Source organism: Oryx dammah, unplaced genomic scaffold, assembly GCF_014754425.2.
Source record: "Oryx dammah isolate SB20612 unplaced genomic scaffold, SCBI_Odam_1.1 HiC_scaffold_14, whole genome shotgun sequence".
Classification (NCBI taxonomy): Eukaryota; Metazoa; Chordata; class Mammalia; order Artiodactyla; family Bovidae; genus Oryx; species Oryx dammah.
Genome location: NW_024070198.1, coordinates 23,237,540 through 23,256,294, shown reverse-complemented (window position 1 = coordinate 23,256,294; position 18,755 = coordinate 23,237,540). Strand labels below are relative to the sequence as shown.

Below are 18,755 nucleotides of genomic sequence, written 5' to 3'. Positions count from 1 at the left end.
ATCATCCTCTCAGTGGTGCCTGTGCTTCCAGAAGAGCCTACAAAGTTCCTAGTGTAAGAGAATTGACATTCTTAGGATCTACACAAGCAGGCATTTTGAGTGTGGAGTGGGCAGAGCGAGGGATAAAATGTAGGACCCAAGGCAGGGCAGGGTTTGCCGAGAGCTGGCCTCAGAAGGACTCTCTCCTCCTTCCTCGCTTGCCGCTCTTTCCCTACAGCCAGTGCCCTCAAGCCTCCCTCCTTCTCCCTGGGACCCTTCTTCCAGGAGTGTTCCACAGTTCAAAATTACAGTTGTCCCTCGGGATCCATGGGGGGTTGGTTCCACGACCCAGATCCTGGGATGCTCAACGCCCTTATAGAAAATGAGTGCAGCTGGCCCCTGTATCCTGGAATGCGGAGCCTGCGCACATGGAAAGCCCTCAGTACAGCCGGCAAGCACACTCCTGGCCTTTCTCCAGTCTCAAGTAGCAGCTGAGAAACAAGCTTCTTGAGTGAGTTTATACTCATGTGGGAAGACTGAGAGCCCCAGCCTTCCCATGGGAAACCAACTCAAAGAGATCTCCTCAGTGGTGGGATCTCAGTAGTGTGAAATGACCGTGTGCTGTGGGGAAACCAGGGAGATCTGGCCTCAGGCTTTACCTTTGAGTTCCGCTCACCTGCACCCTCCTGTTCTTTTCTGCCATGAGAGACCCTTTCCAGGGACCCCAAGGGAGGGCCAGAAATGCACGGGTGATTGGGGGATGGGAGTGGTCCAGTGGCAATCTTCTGTACAGATGGGTCCCCGGCTAGTGGCGTTTTGTAGGGATTGAGAACAGGGCATCTTCTAAGCATAGCGGCTCAGCAGGAAGGGAAGTGAGGGTCTGTGCAGGAGGCCAGCTCCACCAGGGTGTTGAGGGAGACTTGGAAGAACAGGGGTGGGGGCTTTGGAGAGAGGGAATCCCCCACCCTGGAGATGACAGAGACCTGGGTTTGAATGCCAGCCCATCACTTCCTACGTGGGGTCCTGCGCCACTTAGTCAGTGGTGTTAGCTTGTCCAGGAAGTGGAGATACTGTCTTCTAGAGTCTAGTGTCAGGGCTCAGCCCACACACGGTCAGGCGCCAGCGAGTCCCCCAGCTCACTGGCCTGCCTGCCCCTTCCCCCAGGTCATCGACAAGAACTCAGGTGGCTGGTGGTACGTGCAGATTGGTGAGAAGGAGGGCTGGGCCCCCGCGTCCTACATCGATAAACGCAAGAAGCCCAACCTGAGCCGCCGCACGAGCACTCTGACACGGCCCAAGGTGCCCCCGCCAGCGCCACCCAGCAAGCCCAAGGAGGCCGACGAGGGTCCAGCCGGCCCCAGTGAGAGCCAGGACTCCCCTCTGAGGCTCAAGTACGAGGAGCCCGAGTACGACATCCCTGCCTTTGGCTTCGACTCAGAGCCGGAGCTGAGCGAAGAGCCCACGGAGGACGGTGGCTCAGGAGACAGGCGGCCCACCCAGCCCCGCAGGCCCTCGCCCGCCTCCTCACTGCAGCGCGCCCGCTTCAAGGTGGGCGGATCCACAGAGGACGTGGCCCTGGAGGAGGAGACCATCTACGAGAACGAGGGCTTCCGGCCATGTGTAGAGGACGGCCTGTCGGCCAGACGCTCCTCCCGAGACAGCGACTCCCCAGGGGGCTCCCCGCTGTCCCTTGCCAGGAAAAATTCCCCCAAATCGGACTCCCCCAAATCATCCTCGCTTCTGAAGCTCAAGGCGGAGAAGAACGCCCAGGCGGAACTGGGGAAGAACCACTCCTCGGCCTCCTTTTCCTCGTCCATCACCATCAACACCACCTGCTCCTCCTCCTCCTCCTCCTCCTCCTCCTCATCCTTGTCTAAGAACAGCGGGGACCTGAAGCCCCGTTCCGCCTCGGACGCGGGCATCCGTGGCACTCCCAAGGTCGGGGCGAAGAAGGATGCCGACCCAAAGGTTGGGCTGAACTCCTGTGCCCGGGCCAAGCCATCGGTTCGGCCCAAGCCGTTCCTGAACCGCGCAGAGTCCCAGAGTCAAGAGAAGATGGACATCAGCACTTTACGGCGCCAGCTGAGGCCCACGGGCCAGCTCCGGGGCGGCCTCAAGGGCTCCAAGAGCGAGGATTCTGAGCTGCCCCCCCAGACGGCCTTCGAGGGTCCCAGCGAGGGGTCCAGGAGAGGCTCGGCCGACCTCATCACCCTCCCTGCTGCCTCGCCCCCCTGTCCCACCAAGAAGGGGCGGGAAGGGCAGGCCACCTCCTACACCACATGCAGTGCCTACCAGAAGGTCCAGGACTCGGAGATCAGCTTCCCCGCAGGCGTGGAGGTACAGGTGCTTGAAAAGCTGGAAAGCGGCTGGTGGTACGTGAGGTTTGGGGAGCTGGAGGGCTGGGCCCCTGCCCACTATCTGGTGCTCGGCGAGAACGAGCCATCCGACCCGCCTGGCAAAGAGACGGACACAGCGGTCCCCAAGAGCAAGCAGAACGAGGGCAAGTCAGACAGCCTGGAAAAGATCGAGAAGCGCGTTCAAGCGCTCAACACCGTCAACCAGAGCAAGAGGGCCACGCCGCCCATCCCCTCCAAGCCGCCCGGGGGCTTCGTCAAGTCCTCGGGCGCCGGGGCGGTGAAGATGAGGAACGGCGTGCGGCAGGTGGCCGTCAGGCCCCAGTCGGTGTTCGTGTCCCCGCCACCCAAGGACAGCAACCTGTCCTGCGCCCTGAGGAGGACCGAGTCGCTCACGGCCACCGACAGCCTCCGAGGCGTCCGCCGGAACTCCTCCTTCAGCGCCGCCCGCTCGGCAGCTGCAGAGGCCAAGGGCCGCCTGGCTGAACGTGCTGCCAGCCAGGGCTCGGAGACCCCCCTGCTGCCCACTCAGCGCAATGGCATCCCCGTGTCCCCCGTACGCCCCAAGCCCATTGAGAAGTCCCAGTTCATCCACAACAACCTCAAAGATGTGTACGTCTCGATCGCGGACTATGAGGGGGACGACGAGACGGCGGGCTTCCAGGAGGGCGTGTCCATGGAGGTCCTGGAGAGGAACCCCAACGGCTGGTGGTACTGTCAGATCCTGGACGGGGTGAAGCCCTTCAAAGGCTGGGTGCCCTCCAACTACCTGGAGAAAAAGAACTAATCGGGGTGGGTGGGTGTGGGTCTTTCCAGCCTTAGTGTGGGTGAGCCGGAATAAGACAAAAGGGGAAGGGGAGGTGGGAGGGGGCGGGGAGGGCAACATGAAGCCTGCAGGATGTGTGGCCTCAAAGGGCCCAGCTAGACGGTGGGGCCTGGCGGGGGCCCACGTGGAGCAGGGAAGGGGAATGGGAAGGGGTGCCCTGGGCCTGGGGTCAGGGGCGAGAAAGCTGAGCCTCAAGTGTACACCCTGGGGACTTTGCTGATGGACTCGGCGCCATTTGGGACAGGCCGTGTGGGAAACCCAATTTGTGCCTTGGCTGCCAGTCTGGGAAAGATGTGGTTGTAGGGGCTTCGCCTGCCCGCCCCTGCCTAGCCTGGTCTCAGTGGCTGTTAGCTTGGCCTCTAGAGTGGCCCTTGTATCGTCCTAACCTGTATTTGTGAATCATCCTGGTTTCCCAGGGACCACCACCCGCCACAGGTGGGTACGGTAGGAGACACCACTGGCCCTGGGGCTTGGAGACATCTCTCGTGAGCTCAGGCTGTCCCTGGGCCGGGCTTCTGTCCATGTCTGCGGAAGAAAAGGCAGTTGCCCAGGTGCCAGCAAGGATCCCCTTTCTTAGCCGTCACTGCCGCTGGCCTTGGGAAGAGTGCCCACCTGCCCAGGGCATGCCGTGGAGGACCACCAGCTCCAGAGCTTACAGAGGGCGGGCGGAGCCGTCCGTCTCATCAGTCTACACAGACTTTCTTTTGGGTATTTCTGGGTGGGCCAATTCCTTTGCATGTTTTGGGAGAGGTGTGTTGCTTTGGGGCTTCTATGTCAGGCCTTGGGTTTTTGGTCTTATTTTAGGGGTTGTTTGGGGGCCCAAGGGCAGTTAGCCTCATGGGACAGGATGGGGAGAAGGTGGCGTTTCTGTCGTACTCTTGTGGGGAGGTTGGTTGGTTTGTGTTTTGCATTCTTCCTCTCCACAAACCGAAGAGCTTCATTTGGTTTCCACTGTGTGGACGGCACCGGCACTGGCCAGAGGGATTTCAGGTGGGAGAAGCCCCAGCCCTGGACGTGGCGAAGCAAAGATGCTGCTCTCTCGGTTCTTGCGCCACCTCGGCAGGGCAGGACCCTCCCCAGGGAGGAGGGTGGTGTTCAGGAGAACAGCGTACATTCTCCGGCCCAGGCAGGGCCCAAAGCCTCACAAGTAGGCAGTGGAGAAGCAGCGGTCGCCCCACCCTGGGCTGAGGGGATCCTGCTGGGCAGACACCACCAGCCATCCCTTGGCCTGCAAGCAGTGCCCGAGAAGATGAAGATTCCTGGGCCCAGAGCCAACCTGGGCTTCCCCAGGGGCAGCGCCCCTGTGAAGCGAGAAGGGAGAGCGTGAAGTCCCTCTCAACTCTGGGTGGCATCTTTCAGCCGACGTTTCAGAGGCCATACTGGCTTCCCAGAGGACTGACTCTTTGCTGGGAGTAGATTTCCACACGTGCCTTTGATTGTGGACAAATCAGGCTTCACAGCCACTGATTTAGCTGCCAGATCCTGGACCGAGGAGGAAAGGCCCTCCCTCCGCCCTTGCTCCCCACCCAGGCAGTGTATGTTGTTAGAAAAAACAGCCCGGGGCCTGTGCCTCGTGCCCTCAGCCCCCAGCTGCCCCCCCCCCACCATACACTGATGCCTGGCAGCTCTAGCAAACTGCTCCCGTTCTTTGTTGAAAGGGCCGTGGTGAGATTTTGCTTCCTTTTGTTTAAAATTAAAATTAGTTATTTTCTTCTGCTGGACAGTATTAAATAGAGCAGGATGTTGAGTTATCTGCTAGATTGCAGTACTAATGGTAGTATTGTAGTGTCTTTATATTAATATTATTTGGACTTATTTGAACAATAATGATAAAGAAGTGGTTCATTATTTTTTAATTAATGCACTTTAATAAGGTGGAATGGAAAGAAACCCAGAGAGCAAAGTGCATTACTTAAAGATGCAGTATATACTTTTCTCATTTTTAAGCAGCACATATTTATTAAAAGAAAAAAAGTAATTTATGATTATTTAAAATTTTAAAAGTAGAGTGATTGTCGGGTTAAAGGACCTTCCACGTAGCTATCTTCCAGGGGGAGGGCTCAAGCGGCTTCACTCCTCAATGTCTGCACTGAGCCAGTTCAATGCCAGCCAGGCCAGGAAGGAGTGCAGGACCCGTCTGCCAAGCACAGAGCATCTCAGTTGGACTGGAGCACAGTGCTCCCTAGAGCCTGCCTTTCCCTGCCCTTCCTCTTCCACTGTACTGCCCTGTGGGGCTCTCCTAGCCCTGCCAAGGACCCCGTCTCCTTAATCTCCAGTGCTCTTAAGTAATAGAGCCATTATAAGTGACCTTCAGGATCACTTCATGCCATACCCTCCTGTTAACTGCAGCCCAAAGACAGGAATTAGCTTTCCACAAATCACATAGTTAACGGCAGACCTCCCCACCCCCGTTAGAGTTTATAGTGTGGTCATCATGTTTACATTGGGACATCCAGCCCCAAGGATGGCTGGGGGTTGCTCAGGCATCCAGGAAAAGTGGAGAGTGCTGCCACCTAGTGACAGCATGTAGATTTGGGCAGTGAACAGGGATTGCCATGCCCCATCTTCACCCTTTGCCCCTCGCCATCACCCCAACTCACAGCACAGCACAAACCCTGCAAACCCAAAGAGAATATTAATACTTGAAGCAAGAAGGGTGCATGCCAGTCCCTCTCAGCCGTGGCCAGGGGATGCCAGGGCTTGCGCCCCTGGACTAGCCCTGCCCAGGGCAAGAGGGCTTTTCCCTAGAGCTACTGAGCTGCTTTGTGATGTTGGAGGGTACTGCTGGCAGCAGGTAGAGGAGGGAAGGGGCCTGGGGCTCTGACCCATCTGGAGGAAAACCAGATCGGACTAAAAAAGGAAAAAAAAAAAAGAAATCTCAGCAGTGTCCAAACCTAGTTTTCCATTAGTTGCGATTGAAAATGTGAAATGACGTTGTATTGCTGTATACTGCAACTTTAATCATAATGAGCCCTTCTGAGGTCATTATTGAGGTTTATATAATGCCTGAAGATGCATCCTTTGGTGCTTTTTTCTTTCAGTTTAAAGACTTAATCACAAGGGGAAAAGATGTCTTCATCTCTCTCCCACTTTGTAACAGGGGCCTGGCTGGGATCTCTGGCACCCACCATGCTGTTCCCACTAGGGCAAGGGACCCCAAGGGCAGCAAGAGGGCGTGGAAGGGACAACCTGAACTGCGGGTGTGCCAGCTGTGACCGGGCCCCCTCGCCAGCCCTCAGCCCCCTCCACCCCTAAGCCTGGCCCCATAGGCCCCTCTTTCTTCCTCCACTGTTCTCCATCTTGACGAAGGCATTATATAGAATCGTTTTAATCACTTTCAGATGTTAGAGCAGCATATTTTACAGGCATTTTATATCCATTGCTTTCCTCAGCAAGGCATGTTACTACTTTTATCATCTAAGGAAAAAAAAAAAAAAAAAACAAGGGAATTTCGGTCAAGCATTATTTTCATATTACTAGTATTTGCAGAATAGGTGTAGAACTATTTAAGTTTAGACCTTGGTTTGGTAGTTTTTTGTTTTGTTTTTAAGGAAAAAAAGAAAACCCCTACTTTTCCTGTTTTTTGTATTTAACTAATATATAATTTCTATAAGGTTACTCACTTCCCCTCCCCCTCCAAATACTTTGCATTCTCAATCGAAAATGAAAACAATCTGAGAGACAGGAAAAGTGCAATATTATCAAGAGGGGTGCCAGGGCTTGTAGGACAGTGCCGGGGAGGGCCAGCAGCCCCATGTGTTGCTGGGGGAGGTGGGGCTCTTGGAAGGAGTCAGCAGTGGAGCCAACAGGTGACCTGAGTATTGATATTTTATCCTTCCTCCCCCTTCCCTGGCAAGATGGCAGGGGTCTCTGCCAGAGGGCAGCCCCTTCTGCTGGGTGTTGTCCACCCAGAAGAAAGGGATTCAGGGAAGTGGCATGGGGCGCTCGGCCTCCCAGGGGCCCAGCCCTCGGCACACAGCAAGGACCTCCAGGAACCGCTCCTTGTTTTCATTTCCGTTCTTTTTCAGCCAGCTGCTCAGAAAGACCTGTCCTAAAAATCACCCTCAGCAGCCCTCTCTCACCCCAATCTCTTGATGTTTGGGCCATGATCCTTTTGATGTATGTTTGAGTCTTTCTAAAACTATGTAACCTCAAGTTCAGTTTTATGAGCAGGAACCCCCAGGGTAACCAAATCCGTCAGGGGGGTATGTGGGTGCCTTGAGCCTAGCATCCTCCGGTGACACCAGTTCCCACAAGTCTGCAGCTGGGCCTGGCGCTGAGCCGGGGCCACCCATTCATCTCAATGACTTCAGCCCGAGCGAGGCGTGATCCTGCCTCTGCTCAACACCCCAACAGTCCCCAGAAGATCTCGAAAAAACGTGTTGGAGAAGCCTGCGGAGGTCCCTGCGGACATAACTTCCTCCAACAGGTACCAAGCTGCCACCTCCTACCCAGGTGCTGGTAGAGAGGGCAGGATGGGAAGTCTCTGGGCCCAAGCCCTGGGAGCTCTGCCCCTCAGGGTGACAGGTGCAACCTCGCTGGCTCATCCCTTCCCCTCCAGTACTGTACACTTGCTGCTCCAACCCATTTGATGAATTTCTGTACAAATATGGATCTGGTGCCCAGAGTGGGACTGTGCCCCTATGGGTGGGTGTGTCTCCTTGGAGTGGATACGTCTATAGGTCCAATTTTCGAGACGATGCAGTGCTCTCTGCAAAGAGAACCATCCACATTGCTAAAGAATTAAGATTCCCTCACTTTTTTGAGGGCTGTGTGCTGTTGAGTAAGTGCATTGTGCATGTGGGGTGTGTGTGTGTGTGTGTGTGCGGGCGCGCGTGCGCACGCATGAGAATGCATATGTGCGAGTGTTGGTCATTTCCCACTTGAACTAAATAACATGGGGTTAGAGGAAAGAGATACTGGGCAAGCTGTCTCCATTGAACAAGTCCTTGGCATTGGGCAGGCCCCACGGGACTCACAGCTTCTGGCAGCAAGTGTATGTGTTATTCACATACATAATTCTGGCTGGAGAGTGCAATGTGTCTTTTTTTTTTTTTTTTTTTTTGTAATTATTTTATTATTTAGTTGGAAACTTCACACTGGCATTAACAGATCTAGCAGAAGCAGCCTAGGCCATTGTCCCGGGCTCCAAAATGAAGATGTGGAAAGGAGGCGCCGCTGGGTGTGGAAGTGCTGAGGGGTTCAGACAGGGCCACCACCTGCAAACGTGTCCAGCAGGCTGCCTCCCAGCCTCTGCCGTGCATGTCACCACTGCGGGAACCCCCGTGTCCTGCGAGCTGCTTGCCCTCAGTTCTTGTGTGGCTGAGGGTGGGTCAGGCTGGTCGGGGTGAGAATTCTATCACCTGCCTGTGTAGGCACATCACCCCTGATCTAGACTGCCAGCCCCAGCTGAACACTTCATGGGGTCTTGCCTGCAGTCTAATCTCTGGCTGGGGGTGGCCTCTGGTTCTCAAGTTCTGTGACCACACAGCCAGTGACAGAACAGGGTCATGACCTATAGCTTCATTTCAGGAGGAATGGCCCCACTGATGGTAAAGTCCCTCCCCGTTTTGTCCTGTGCACCTGGGTCCTCAGGCCGGAAGTTGGGCACATTGGTGCTTATAGACTGGGTGGAAGGCTTTGCCTTCCTGGGCCTTGATCCCAACCTGCATGTAAAGTTGGTTTTACCATGCTATCCCCCCCTTCCCCAATCCTATCTTTCTAATCTTGAGTTTGCACTTGACAATCAGCTTCCTCTCCTGTCTCAGAACTTAGTGGCCTTAGAGAATAGGTCCCTGTGATGAAGGTCCCTCCTTTGCTCTCACTTCCATCCTGGCTAATGGGCTGGACCTCAGGAGGCAAGAAAAAGAAAGAAAGAATTACCGTTTTAAAGCAAAAGTATGGATCGAGCACGTTGGAAGTAAGTGAGAGGCACGTCGGCGAGATGAATGTGTGAGAGACTGGGGTGGCTGGGGTTTTCCATCCCTTCCCCGGGAAGGCGACTCCCAGAAGAGGATGTCTGCTAGGCAGAAAGGGAAAAGAGTCAGGATTTAGAGTCTGGAGTTTTATCTTTATTAGAAAGAAGGAAGAAATGAATTCTGAGTGTTTCAGAAAGAAGCGAGCCAGTAGGGAGGAAACGATTCAACACCCAAGGGCCCAGCTGGAATAGGCTGGGAAAGTCTCAAAATTTGGCTGTAGAAGAAGCTGACCAGAGAAACTGCTAGTTGCTGGACCACAAGCTGGGTCGCCAGCATGTTCTCAATGGTCACTGATTTACTTTGTAGAAAGCCAAAGTTGCCAGCAACAAACCAATCTTTGGAGAACATTCCTCCATCTCTTAGTTTCCAAGCTGGTTTTGCCCACCTGTCTTTGTCCAATCCAGAACTGGCCTCTCAGATTACTTGAACCAGAGACCAGTAAGCAGAATGGTTCATGCAGTAGGGACCCACCATCCCCAGAAACCTCGGGGTCCAGACACCATCCAGCATATGTGGGAGGAAGGCAACCTCATATGCTCTTCTGTTGACGCCAGTTATTCTTGAGTACCTACTGATGTCTATGGTGTTTTCAGTTTGCTGAGCTGCCTCACTAGTGTGACTCAGAAGACAGTGCAATGCAGTCATCATGTTAGTGGCCTGGGAGCAAGGCATACTGCTCTTGAGCATTTCAGAGAAAGAAAGGTAAACAGAGCCTCCATTCTTGGATCTGCAACTTGGTCTCTGTAACAGGTTTTCTTTAAATCCAGGACACAGGATGGGAAAAGGGTTTCACTGTCAGTTTGCAGGAAACCTGCAGGAAGGCGACTTCTGGACAAGGCAGGTGTGAGTGGCAGGTTTGTGAAGCATGTGTTTGTGGACTGCATGGTTGCATGTAAGCTAGCTGAATGTCTTTGGGGCGTTCCTCACAGTGTCCACGCAACCTCTCCCAGCTCCTAGTGGGACCTGTGGGGCTGAAGGAGGTCATTCCCCTTTCTCCCCTCAGAGAAACTGAAGAAAAGGACATTGAATTCAGTGCAGTTTGAGTGCTAAAAAATTTCCAGGCTCAATGGTGGTGCTAAACTATCTCCATGTTCCTAATATTTTTAATAGTGGGTTTTTTTTTTTCAGTTGTTCTCATCACAAAAAGCAGTGTCCTTGGGGAAGGGACCCAGCCCCTTGACCTGCCACTTTCCAGGTGTCCTTTATCATTTTGACGGGACTCTTCGGTCTGCAGAGAATATTCTGTCTTGGCATGCTTCTAGACTGTAAGATTTGGGTTGTTTTGTTTTGTATTTTATGTTTACATGCATCTTGTATTTCCCCAAAAACTAAATAAAGTTTTTGCCTTTTTAACTGAACAGAATCACCTCCTGATTCTCCCTGCCACCAGAAAAAACATCCAGCTGAGTGGCAAAAGTCACATTACGCCCAAATGAGGCATGAACTTCAGAGTCCAGGCCCACTGAGGACACTGGAGGGGTGGGGGAAACATGTAAGCTCCCACCCTTGCTGGTGAGAAGCATGCTCAAGCTCCCCAGCCTTTCCCCGCCTTTGGAAGGCTTTCTGGCCAGTGGCCCAGGCTTTTAGAGGTACAGACCTTGGGGCCACCAAGACCACATCCAGTGGGCTTCCATGGCTCCTCAGCTTGGAGCCCCTGACCCTCCCCCTACTTTTGCTGGACTTCAGTAAGCAGGGCTGAGCAGTCCTGGTGTGGGAAGTGGTCCATGGCCATTCAGGGACAGGTAGAGGCTGGCCAATCAGAGCATCCTCCCAGGAGAGAGGGCAGGAAGGCAAGCATCCCGTGCCCCTCTGAGGGTCAAGCTGCCAAATGAGCTAGGTCCCCACACAGCCACCTAGATGTACTCAGCCCACTTAGGAAGTTTTTCCAAAGGTCCCTAGCCAGAGGCCTCCCTTTCTAACTAGCTGTGCCACTCATTTGGCATAAGCCTCTGCACCCACCAGTGGGAGCGCAGCTGAGCTCCCAGCCAGAGGCAAGAAGTCTGGGCTGCTTGTGGGGAGCTCAGCACAGCCCCTGCCATCCTCCCTTTAGCCCCTAGGTGGCGCCATCCCTCTACAAAGGTTGCACACAGGTTCAGACCCGGCTCAGCGTTTGGGAGCTTCATGGACTGCAGCTCCTGCTCTTGACAGATCCAGAGACCTGCAGTCACGGAAGGGCAGTGGCTTCTCCTTTTCGGCTTACAGCGAGGCTCGCCTGGCATTCTGGCCTCTGCTGTACAAGCCCCAGACCATGCTCCAGCCACCTCCCCCTCCCCGGCTGTCTTCAGGGAGTCTTTTCTGATTGTTGGCTCCCCTCCGAACCAGGACACCTGGCCCTCTTCCTCCACACCTCCATCACCATCACCAACCGCCCCTGCCACACACACACCGGCCCACCCTTTCTCCCTCCCCAGCCCTCCATACTGCACAGCACAGCCCTCAGGCTGGTACGAAATCACCTTTATTCACAATCACGGTGATCCAAGCTCACGAAGGAGGCAGCAGCTACCCTCACACTAACAGAGACAATGGGATGGATGGCTTTTTCTCCCTGACCCTCAGGCCACGCAGCCCCTGCACTTAGGAACTTCCCTTGCCTCTGGGATGGGCACCCTGACTGCTTGGGGCCACCACCAGCCCCATCTCACCCCACTCCCACAGAAGAGGTCTATGGGGTTAGTGGGGAGCAGAGACCCATGGCAGAATGGTGACTTCCCAAAGGTGCCCTGCAAGGCAGGTACACACAGGGCCAGCCTGGCATCGTGACCCCCACTCCCTGTGCTTCCCACCACCCCACCCCATAGCAGCCACCACCAAAGAACCCCCTGAGAGTCACAAAAAAAGTCTTCCCACACTCCCAACGATCATTTTACAGAGATGGCAGCTGAGGCCCAGAGCGACTGTGACCTGGCCAAGACCACACAACTGGTCAGTGGCCAGGTCTTGAATCCCATGCTCTGCAGGCCACATAACAAAGCAGTCTCCACTGGGCGTAAAAAAGCCATCTGAGGGGACAGAGGGCTGGAGGCTCGGGGAGACTTGCCAGGACTCCGAGAGGTGGCCCCAGCCCATGGCCTACCAGGACAGGCGTGCAGGGCTGAGATGACTATAACCTAAGAGCAGCCGGGGGTCCTCCCCTACTCCAAAATCAGGACCAAGAAACTGGAGGTGCTGGGATCCATCCCTTCTCCTCTCTCCTGGGGGAGAGAGTGCCTACAATGACGAGAGTGCCTTCCCTCCCCCAGCCTGCCCAGACCTTTCCATGTCCTTACAGAGTGGGGAACTCGGGCCTCCCGATGTGTATGAGCCAGTTACGATACCCAGGCTCCAGCCCAAGAAGGGCATTCTGTGGCTCCGGGTGATCTGCTAGTCCCAGGCACTGCAGAGGCTCTGCTGCCCTCTCTAGAAAGTGGACACAAGTTGCCAGAAGGTGTCCCGACTCGGCCCCTTTTTATGGAGTTCTATTTCATGGCAGGCAGAGCTGGCTAGGGACTTGTGTGCTGGAGTTTAGGGCAGAGTCTAAGTGATGACAGCCTCTGCTGGCTCTCCAACCAGGCACTCCATCTACTAGGGCGGCCTTTGCAGGAGTCTGGGGGGTGGGAATTCACTCCCCCTGCCCAAACTAACCCCTACCAACCCAATAAATAAATAAATTAAAATACAGGGGAAAAAGAAAAGCCGTTCTTACTCCAGGAAGTCCTCTACTCCCAACCCAGGATCCTGGCCTCTCCCAGGGATGCCAAAGCCTGACAGAAGACCTACCCTGCTCTCCAGCCCACGCCAAGGGGCTGCCCCCAGGCAAGAGCAACCCCGAGCCCACTGAGGCAAACAGGCCATGACCAGGAAGGGGCCCTCCATGTCTCAACCAGGCCAGGGACTAGCAACCCAGAACCCAGAGGCTTCTGTGGCCTGTCTGTCCACCCATCCAGGGTGAGTGGGAGATAGGCACAGCACAGAGGCGGCAGCCCTCCTGGGATGAGAGGGATCCACTGGCCGTCTTACTCTTGACTGCCAGGCCCAAGGGGCAGGGAAAGAAGGAAGGAGACAGTGGGGGAAGGTCAGAGAGTAAGGCAGCAGCCCAGGCTGTGCACTGCTCAAGGGCAGCTGGCTGAGGGAGAAAACGGAGACTGAAATCCAGGTCCACACTCCACTAGCCAGGCCGCGTGTCTGGGCTCAGGGACACATCTGCCCAGAGGATGGGACACACTTTCTAATGTTCACAAAGGTGCTACATGGGCTAAAGAGACCTCCTGGGAATCTACCCCAGGCAGGAAAGGACCAGGACAGGCTGAGACCACCCCCCCCACCCCCACCCCCCCGGCTTTAGCCCCTCGGCCTGCAGGGAAGAGCTGCGACTTGCTTCTGCCCCCATCTCCCAGCCTGACACCCCTTCCTCCCCAGACCTCAGGGGCTGTTTCCCAAGTTTAATGAGAAGGGGAGAGAATTTCCAAAATGAGGAAGAAGAGAAGGGGCCCTGCTGCTTTGCGCCTCAGCTGGAGCCGGGCCGGAGTCGGAGGAAGCTGGGGAGTGGGTGGGTCCACGACGGCTAGGAGCTGCGGTAGGTCTTGATGATGTCCTTGATGGGCCGGCGGCAGATGGGGCAGCAGGCGTGCAGAGCCTTCTTGAGGCGCAGGCCACAGGCATAGCAGAGGCACATATGGCCACACGTGTAGATGACTGTGTCCACCGCGTGCTCATAGCAAATGGTGCACTCATCACTCCACGGGCCCCCGCCTGGGGTCACTGGTGATTCGGGCAGACTCACTGGTGAGTTGGGGGCTGTTCCTGGGGACACAGGACAGCAGTGAGGGGGAGGCACGAACCTGGTCCCAGGTTCATGAAGAAAGCCCTGGCCTCTCCTCCTCCATGGATCGGGATCAGCCTGTCTACCTTGCCACCCACCTCCTGGGCACAAGAAGAAAGAGGATGCACTCTGGACAGCCCCACTTCTGACCCCTCCATGCCCAGACCAGGGGCCAGGGTGTCCATGAAGCAATGAGAAGAGGCAGGAAGGATGGAGGCCCAAAACCCACTGGGGGAGGCCCCGCTGAGCTACTCTCTGGGGTTCTTTGTGCTCAAGAAGTCCTCTGGAGAAAGCCACCCGGCTAAGGGACAGGACGGGACTCAGCTCAGGAATCACCACTCAACCTGGGTTCCCTGGGCCCATCTCCAGCTCCTCCAGGGCCCCGTCTGCAGACCTGCCTCAGCCAGGGTGGAGGGCAAGTCCCTCAGGGTGGAAGGGCTGACACTGTCACATGGAACCAAAGGGGCCAGCCTGCTTACCTCCAGCAGAGCTCCCCAGAGGGCCAGAGCTGCAGGTGCCGAGCGAGGGGTCAGAGAGGCGGATGTCCAGGGTGCTGGGGGAGGTCGGTGTGGAGGCAGGGGAGCAGGGGAGTGATGGGATGCCTCGCTCTGCCAGGATGGTGGAGCCTGCAGAAAGGAAGGGAAGGAGGGAGGGCGGGACCCAGACACTCAGAGGCCCACTGGGGGAAAGCTCGAGTTTCCATCCTCCATTAGGTTCCCAGGAGAGAAACAGGTGGTGCAGCCTGACCACACAGCCCAGCCACTAGGTGCAGAGACCAACTGAGCCTTTGCCCTAAAGAGCTAACTGTCCAGGGAGTCTCTTGGGGCTCTCCTCAGTCCCTTCCTCCAGCCAGCCTTGACTCCCCCCACCCCACATCTCTATCCAGCACTGACCAGTCATACACACCATGCATGCAAATACGCAAGCACAGAGCCTGGGAAATTATTTATTCTTTGCCCAGGAATGTAACTTTGTAATGTTTCCCTATTTAAACCCTGAGCTTCCTGAGAGCAGAAAGCCTGACTCACCTGTGACTTTCCCACAGGCCCTAACATAATGCCCTACGCACAAGTAAGTGCTCAATGAGATGTTTTTTATTAGTAGTTATTCAGTCTAATTTATTCAATCTAATTCATTTAATAGTCACTGTTTCTAAGAATATTTATCAGCTGTCCACAGGATTTCTCTTAGTAGTGTTAACACGTTTTAAGTGAACTATCATCTCCTTCTTTCAGAAATTTATACCTCCTATTTGCTTTTCTTGCTTTATTGCACTGGTTAGCATTTTCAGAATGATACTATATGGCATCTCCATCACATTCTTGATTTTAATGATAATATTTCTAATGTTTCACCATGAAGCATAAAATTGGCTGTAGTTTTAGGGTGAAGGAAATATCTGTTCATTCTTAGTTCACTTAGGCCTTCAACAAACCAAAGCATTCTTCTATGAAGTAAATAATCATCCTTCCATATATTGTTACTGATTTGTTTTTCCTTTAGAGTCAGGATCCTCTATCACCACTTTGCTTTGAGTCAAGATGTTCAATTCTCCAAACAGCCCAGGAGCACACTGTTTAGCATATATTAAATTCTGAATGATTAATCTTCAATGCCCACCTTGGCCTACTTCCCTCTCGGGACATTTAAGTCCTGGGGTTTTTGTTTGTTTTTTAAGCTTCTCCTCTGCTCTAGTCTAGTAAGCCTCTTTGAGCAACAGAAGCTTTACTGAAAAGCTACTTAACTATTATTAGATGGTGCTGATGCAAGAGACTATCTTGCCCTTATGTAATATCCTTTATCTGAGGAGCAGTGTCTCCTGGTGACTGTAGCCAAATATCTTGGTACCTCAGCCTGATTTTTTTTTTCTGCACCCTAGTCTGGTTTCTTTTTATTCCACCTTGAATTTTTAAGCCAATTTCTTTCCTTTCTGATGTCTTTTTATCTAGTCTGATTTCCTTTCACTCTTCCCTGACTTATCTTCCCTCAATCCTAATTTCTTAGCACCCTGGTCCCATTTCTTTTCATTCTTTTTTCAATTCATTTTACACTCCGTCTTCACTTGGTCTTTTTCCAGAGGAGGAAGTCTCCACTGATTTTATCTGATTTCAGAAAACTCTCATACACTCTCACAATTACCAACAGCACTGCATACACAAATACACATGCATTTACTCACATGTGCCTAGACACGGTATGCCAGTCTCACAGTGTTACTCATGCTTACTCACATACACACTTTACCATGTCTATGAAGTCTCCTGGGGTGAGGTCTAGGTTGGGGGCTGTGAGGCCCAGGGGTCTCCAAACTTGTCTAACCAAATTTGCTAAGGAAGAAAAACTTTAAATGCCCAGGACCTAATTTGAAATCTACAGAATCAAAATTTCCGGAGGTGGGATTTAAGAATCTGACACAACTGAGGGACACCGCCCAGCATCCTGCAGAACGCTCTGCGAAATATGGCTTATACAAATCCACGTCACCCAGCCCATTCAAACTGTCCATTCAAAGCCAGCAAGGCCCAGACATCTGCAGCCCCATTTCCTCCAAGGCCCGGGGATTCTCCAAAAGCCCCCAATCCAGGCACTGCTCTTCTGAGATGCCTGGCTGCTGACACACCGCCCTCTTTATCTTATTTAGACACACAACTGTCCTTAGATGCAGAGGTCTTCGTTCCCATTTTTTTTGATAAATGGAAACTGAACCTCAAAAAGTTCATTGCTAGTGGAAACAATTTCTTCCCCCCATTTTTAAATGGCCACTGGGCAATGTGTATGAGAGTTGTTTATGTACGTGGGAATGTGGGTGAAACCGGTTCTGAGCGTGAAACTCAGTGTTCCCTGCTTTTCTTCCCCTCCCCAGGGTTTATCTGGTGAAATCTGAGAACCATGGACTAAACAAGAGTGACTCTTTGACTAGAACACATAAGGGGCAGGGTGGGCGCTGTTCCCCCCTACCCAGACAGACCCTGCCTCCAGGGAAGACGAGATGCTAGGCCTGGAGGCGCCAGCTTCAGGATGCACCTCGAGGGAGGAGGGCACGTGGCCGGGGCACTCACCAAGGATGCGGATCTGTGTGATGGACCCGTGCAGGCCGAACAGCATCCAGAGCGGCTGTGAGGCGTCCACACACAGCTGCATGCCCGCCGCGGCGCCATTGTGGCTGAGGTGCAGCTCGCCGTCGGCGTTGACCACAAAGCCGAGGATGTCGCCGCTGTGCAGGGGCCCGGGCACGCGGCACACGGCCCAGAACTCCTTGCGGTCCACCAGGGCCTCGGGGCTGAAGGGCAGGTCGGCCGGCCTCAGCGTGCCGGGGTCGCACGTGGTGACACCTAAGGACAGCGCGCCGGGCCGCGCGCCGCTCGAGCGCGTGACCTTGACGAAGATAGTCTCAGCCACACGCACCGGCCGGCTGGTGAAGACGAGCGCGCGCTCGTCGCGCCCGTGCTCCAGGCGCGCCACCGTCTGCTCGTCCAGGATGCGGACGTGCGCGCCGGCGCGCAGCGCGTGGAAGCGCAGGTCGCCGTCGAGCTGCGGGGGCAGCGCGCGGCTGTGCTGCGAGTTGAGCGAGTTCTGCGGGATAGGGCAGCCGGCAGCTGGCGTGCCCTCGTCGCCGTCAGAGCCCGGCACGTTGAGGTCACACAAGCTCACGGAGAGGCGCGCTTCGTCAGCCTCGCGCCGCAGCGACGGCCGCCGGAGGGCGGTGAAGGAGCGCGGGCGCAGGCAGTCTGGGAGCACCAGCTCGCTGTCTGCGGGGGTAGGGGGACAGGGCGACCGTCAGGCGGGCCACAGCCCTGGGTCCCATCGCCTGTGAGTCTCCTCCCGCTAGTCGTTAAAGCCGGCACTAGTAAGACGCATCTAGTTTCTAATAGCAAAGAAAATGCTCGGACATTTTACAGGGGCTTCCCTGGTAGCTCAGTGGTCAAGAGTCCGCCTGCCAATGCACAAGACACAGGTTGGATCCCCGGGTCGGATCCCTGGAACGGAAAGATACCCTGGGGAAGGAAATGGCGACCCACTCCAGAATTCTTGCCTGGAGAATCCCCATGGAAGAGGAACCTGGCGGGCTACAGTCCCTGGGGGGTCTCAAAAGAGTCTGACACGACTTAGCCACTGAACAAGAACATCACACATTCTGCAGGATCTCAGACTACGCATTTGCTTAAGCAAAGGATCATCAGGCACGAAAGACACCAAAACTAAAAACACGATTACTTCTAAATGGTACACTTATAAAAGTCGGATTAAAAAAAATTAACTCCTGGGCCCTGATTCTTTATCCTAGCAGCCAAGATAGCACTTGGCACTTAGAAGGTAGCAGTAAACACTTGCTGAATGCATGTTGATATTCTATGCCTCTGGGAGCCCAGAGGAAACCCTCCCCTCCAGAATACCTCTCTGCACAAATTGTCTCATCGCAAAAATTAGCTTTTGACGTTGTTTCTACCGAAGGACACTGAGGTGGAGAAGCTAAGTGAATTTTTCCAAGCCCTCCTTTCAAAACCAACAACTGGAAATCAAACCCTTTCTCTTTTTATTCATACATGTAATACAGACTGTATTTTGTAAAAAAAAAAAAAAAAAAAAAAAAAAACAGTTCAGCAAAGAGAAAAGGCAGAAAATACTATTAATATTTAGATGTGTGTTTCCAGACTTTTTTGAATATATTTTAGTTATTTCTCTTTTTAATACAAAAACTGAATCCTACTATATAAATATCAGTAGTTTTAAACTATTAACTTTTACAGGTAACAAATCTCTTTCAAAAGGTAACTTGTACCTATCTTCTCAGGAAAATGCACATTCTCCCTAAATTC

The 18,755-nt window shown here is 54.0% G+C and overlaps 2 protein-coding genes across 6 annotated transcripts in view; one reads left to right on the top strand and one right to left on the bottom strand.

The window, feature by feature from the left end:
- SH3PXD2A (SH3 and PX domains 2A) overlaps window positions 1–10,495 on the top strand; it is a 259,112-nt gene extending 248,617 nt beyond the window's left edge. For all 4 annotated transcript variants that reach the window (XM_040254322.1, XM_040254321.1, XM_040254320.1 and 1 more), the window contains one exon: window positions 1,144–10,495. In XM_040254322.1, coding sequence (XP_040110256.1) covers window positions 1,144–3,120 — 1,977 coding nt within the window. In that variant the 3' untranslated portion in view covers window positions 3,121–10,495. The remainder of the gene's footprint in view (window positions 1–1,143) is intronic.
- A 1,084-nt stretch (window positions 10,496–11,579) lies between these two features.
- Window positions 11,580–18,755, bottom strand: part of NEURL1 (neuralized E3 ubiquitin protein ligase 1) — a 32,645-nt gene continuing 25,469 nt past the window's right edge. For both annotated transcript variants that reach the window (XM_040254328.1, XM_040254327.1), the window contains exons 4-6: window positions 16,998–17,687; window positions 14,418–14,564; window positions 11,580–13,919 (exon numbers count right to left, since the gene is read on the bottom strand). In XM_040254328.1, the coding sequence (XP_040110262.1) occupies window positions 13,681–13,919; window positions 14,418–14,564; window positions 16,998–17,687 (1,076 nt within the window). In that variant the 3' untranslated portion in view covers window positions 11,580–13,680. The remainder of the gene's footprint in view (window positions 13,920–14,417; window positions 14,565–16,997; window positions 17,688–18,755) is intronic.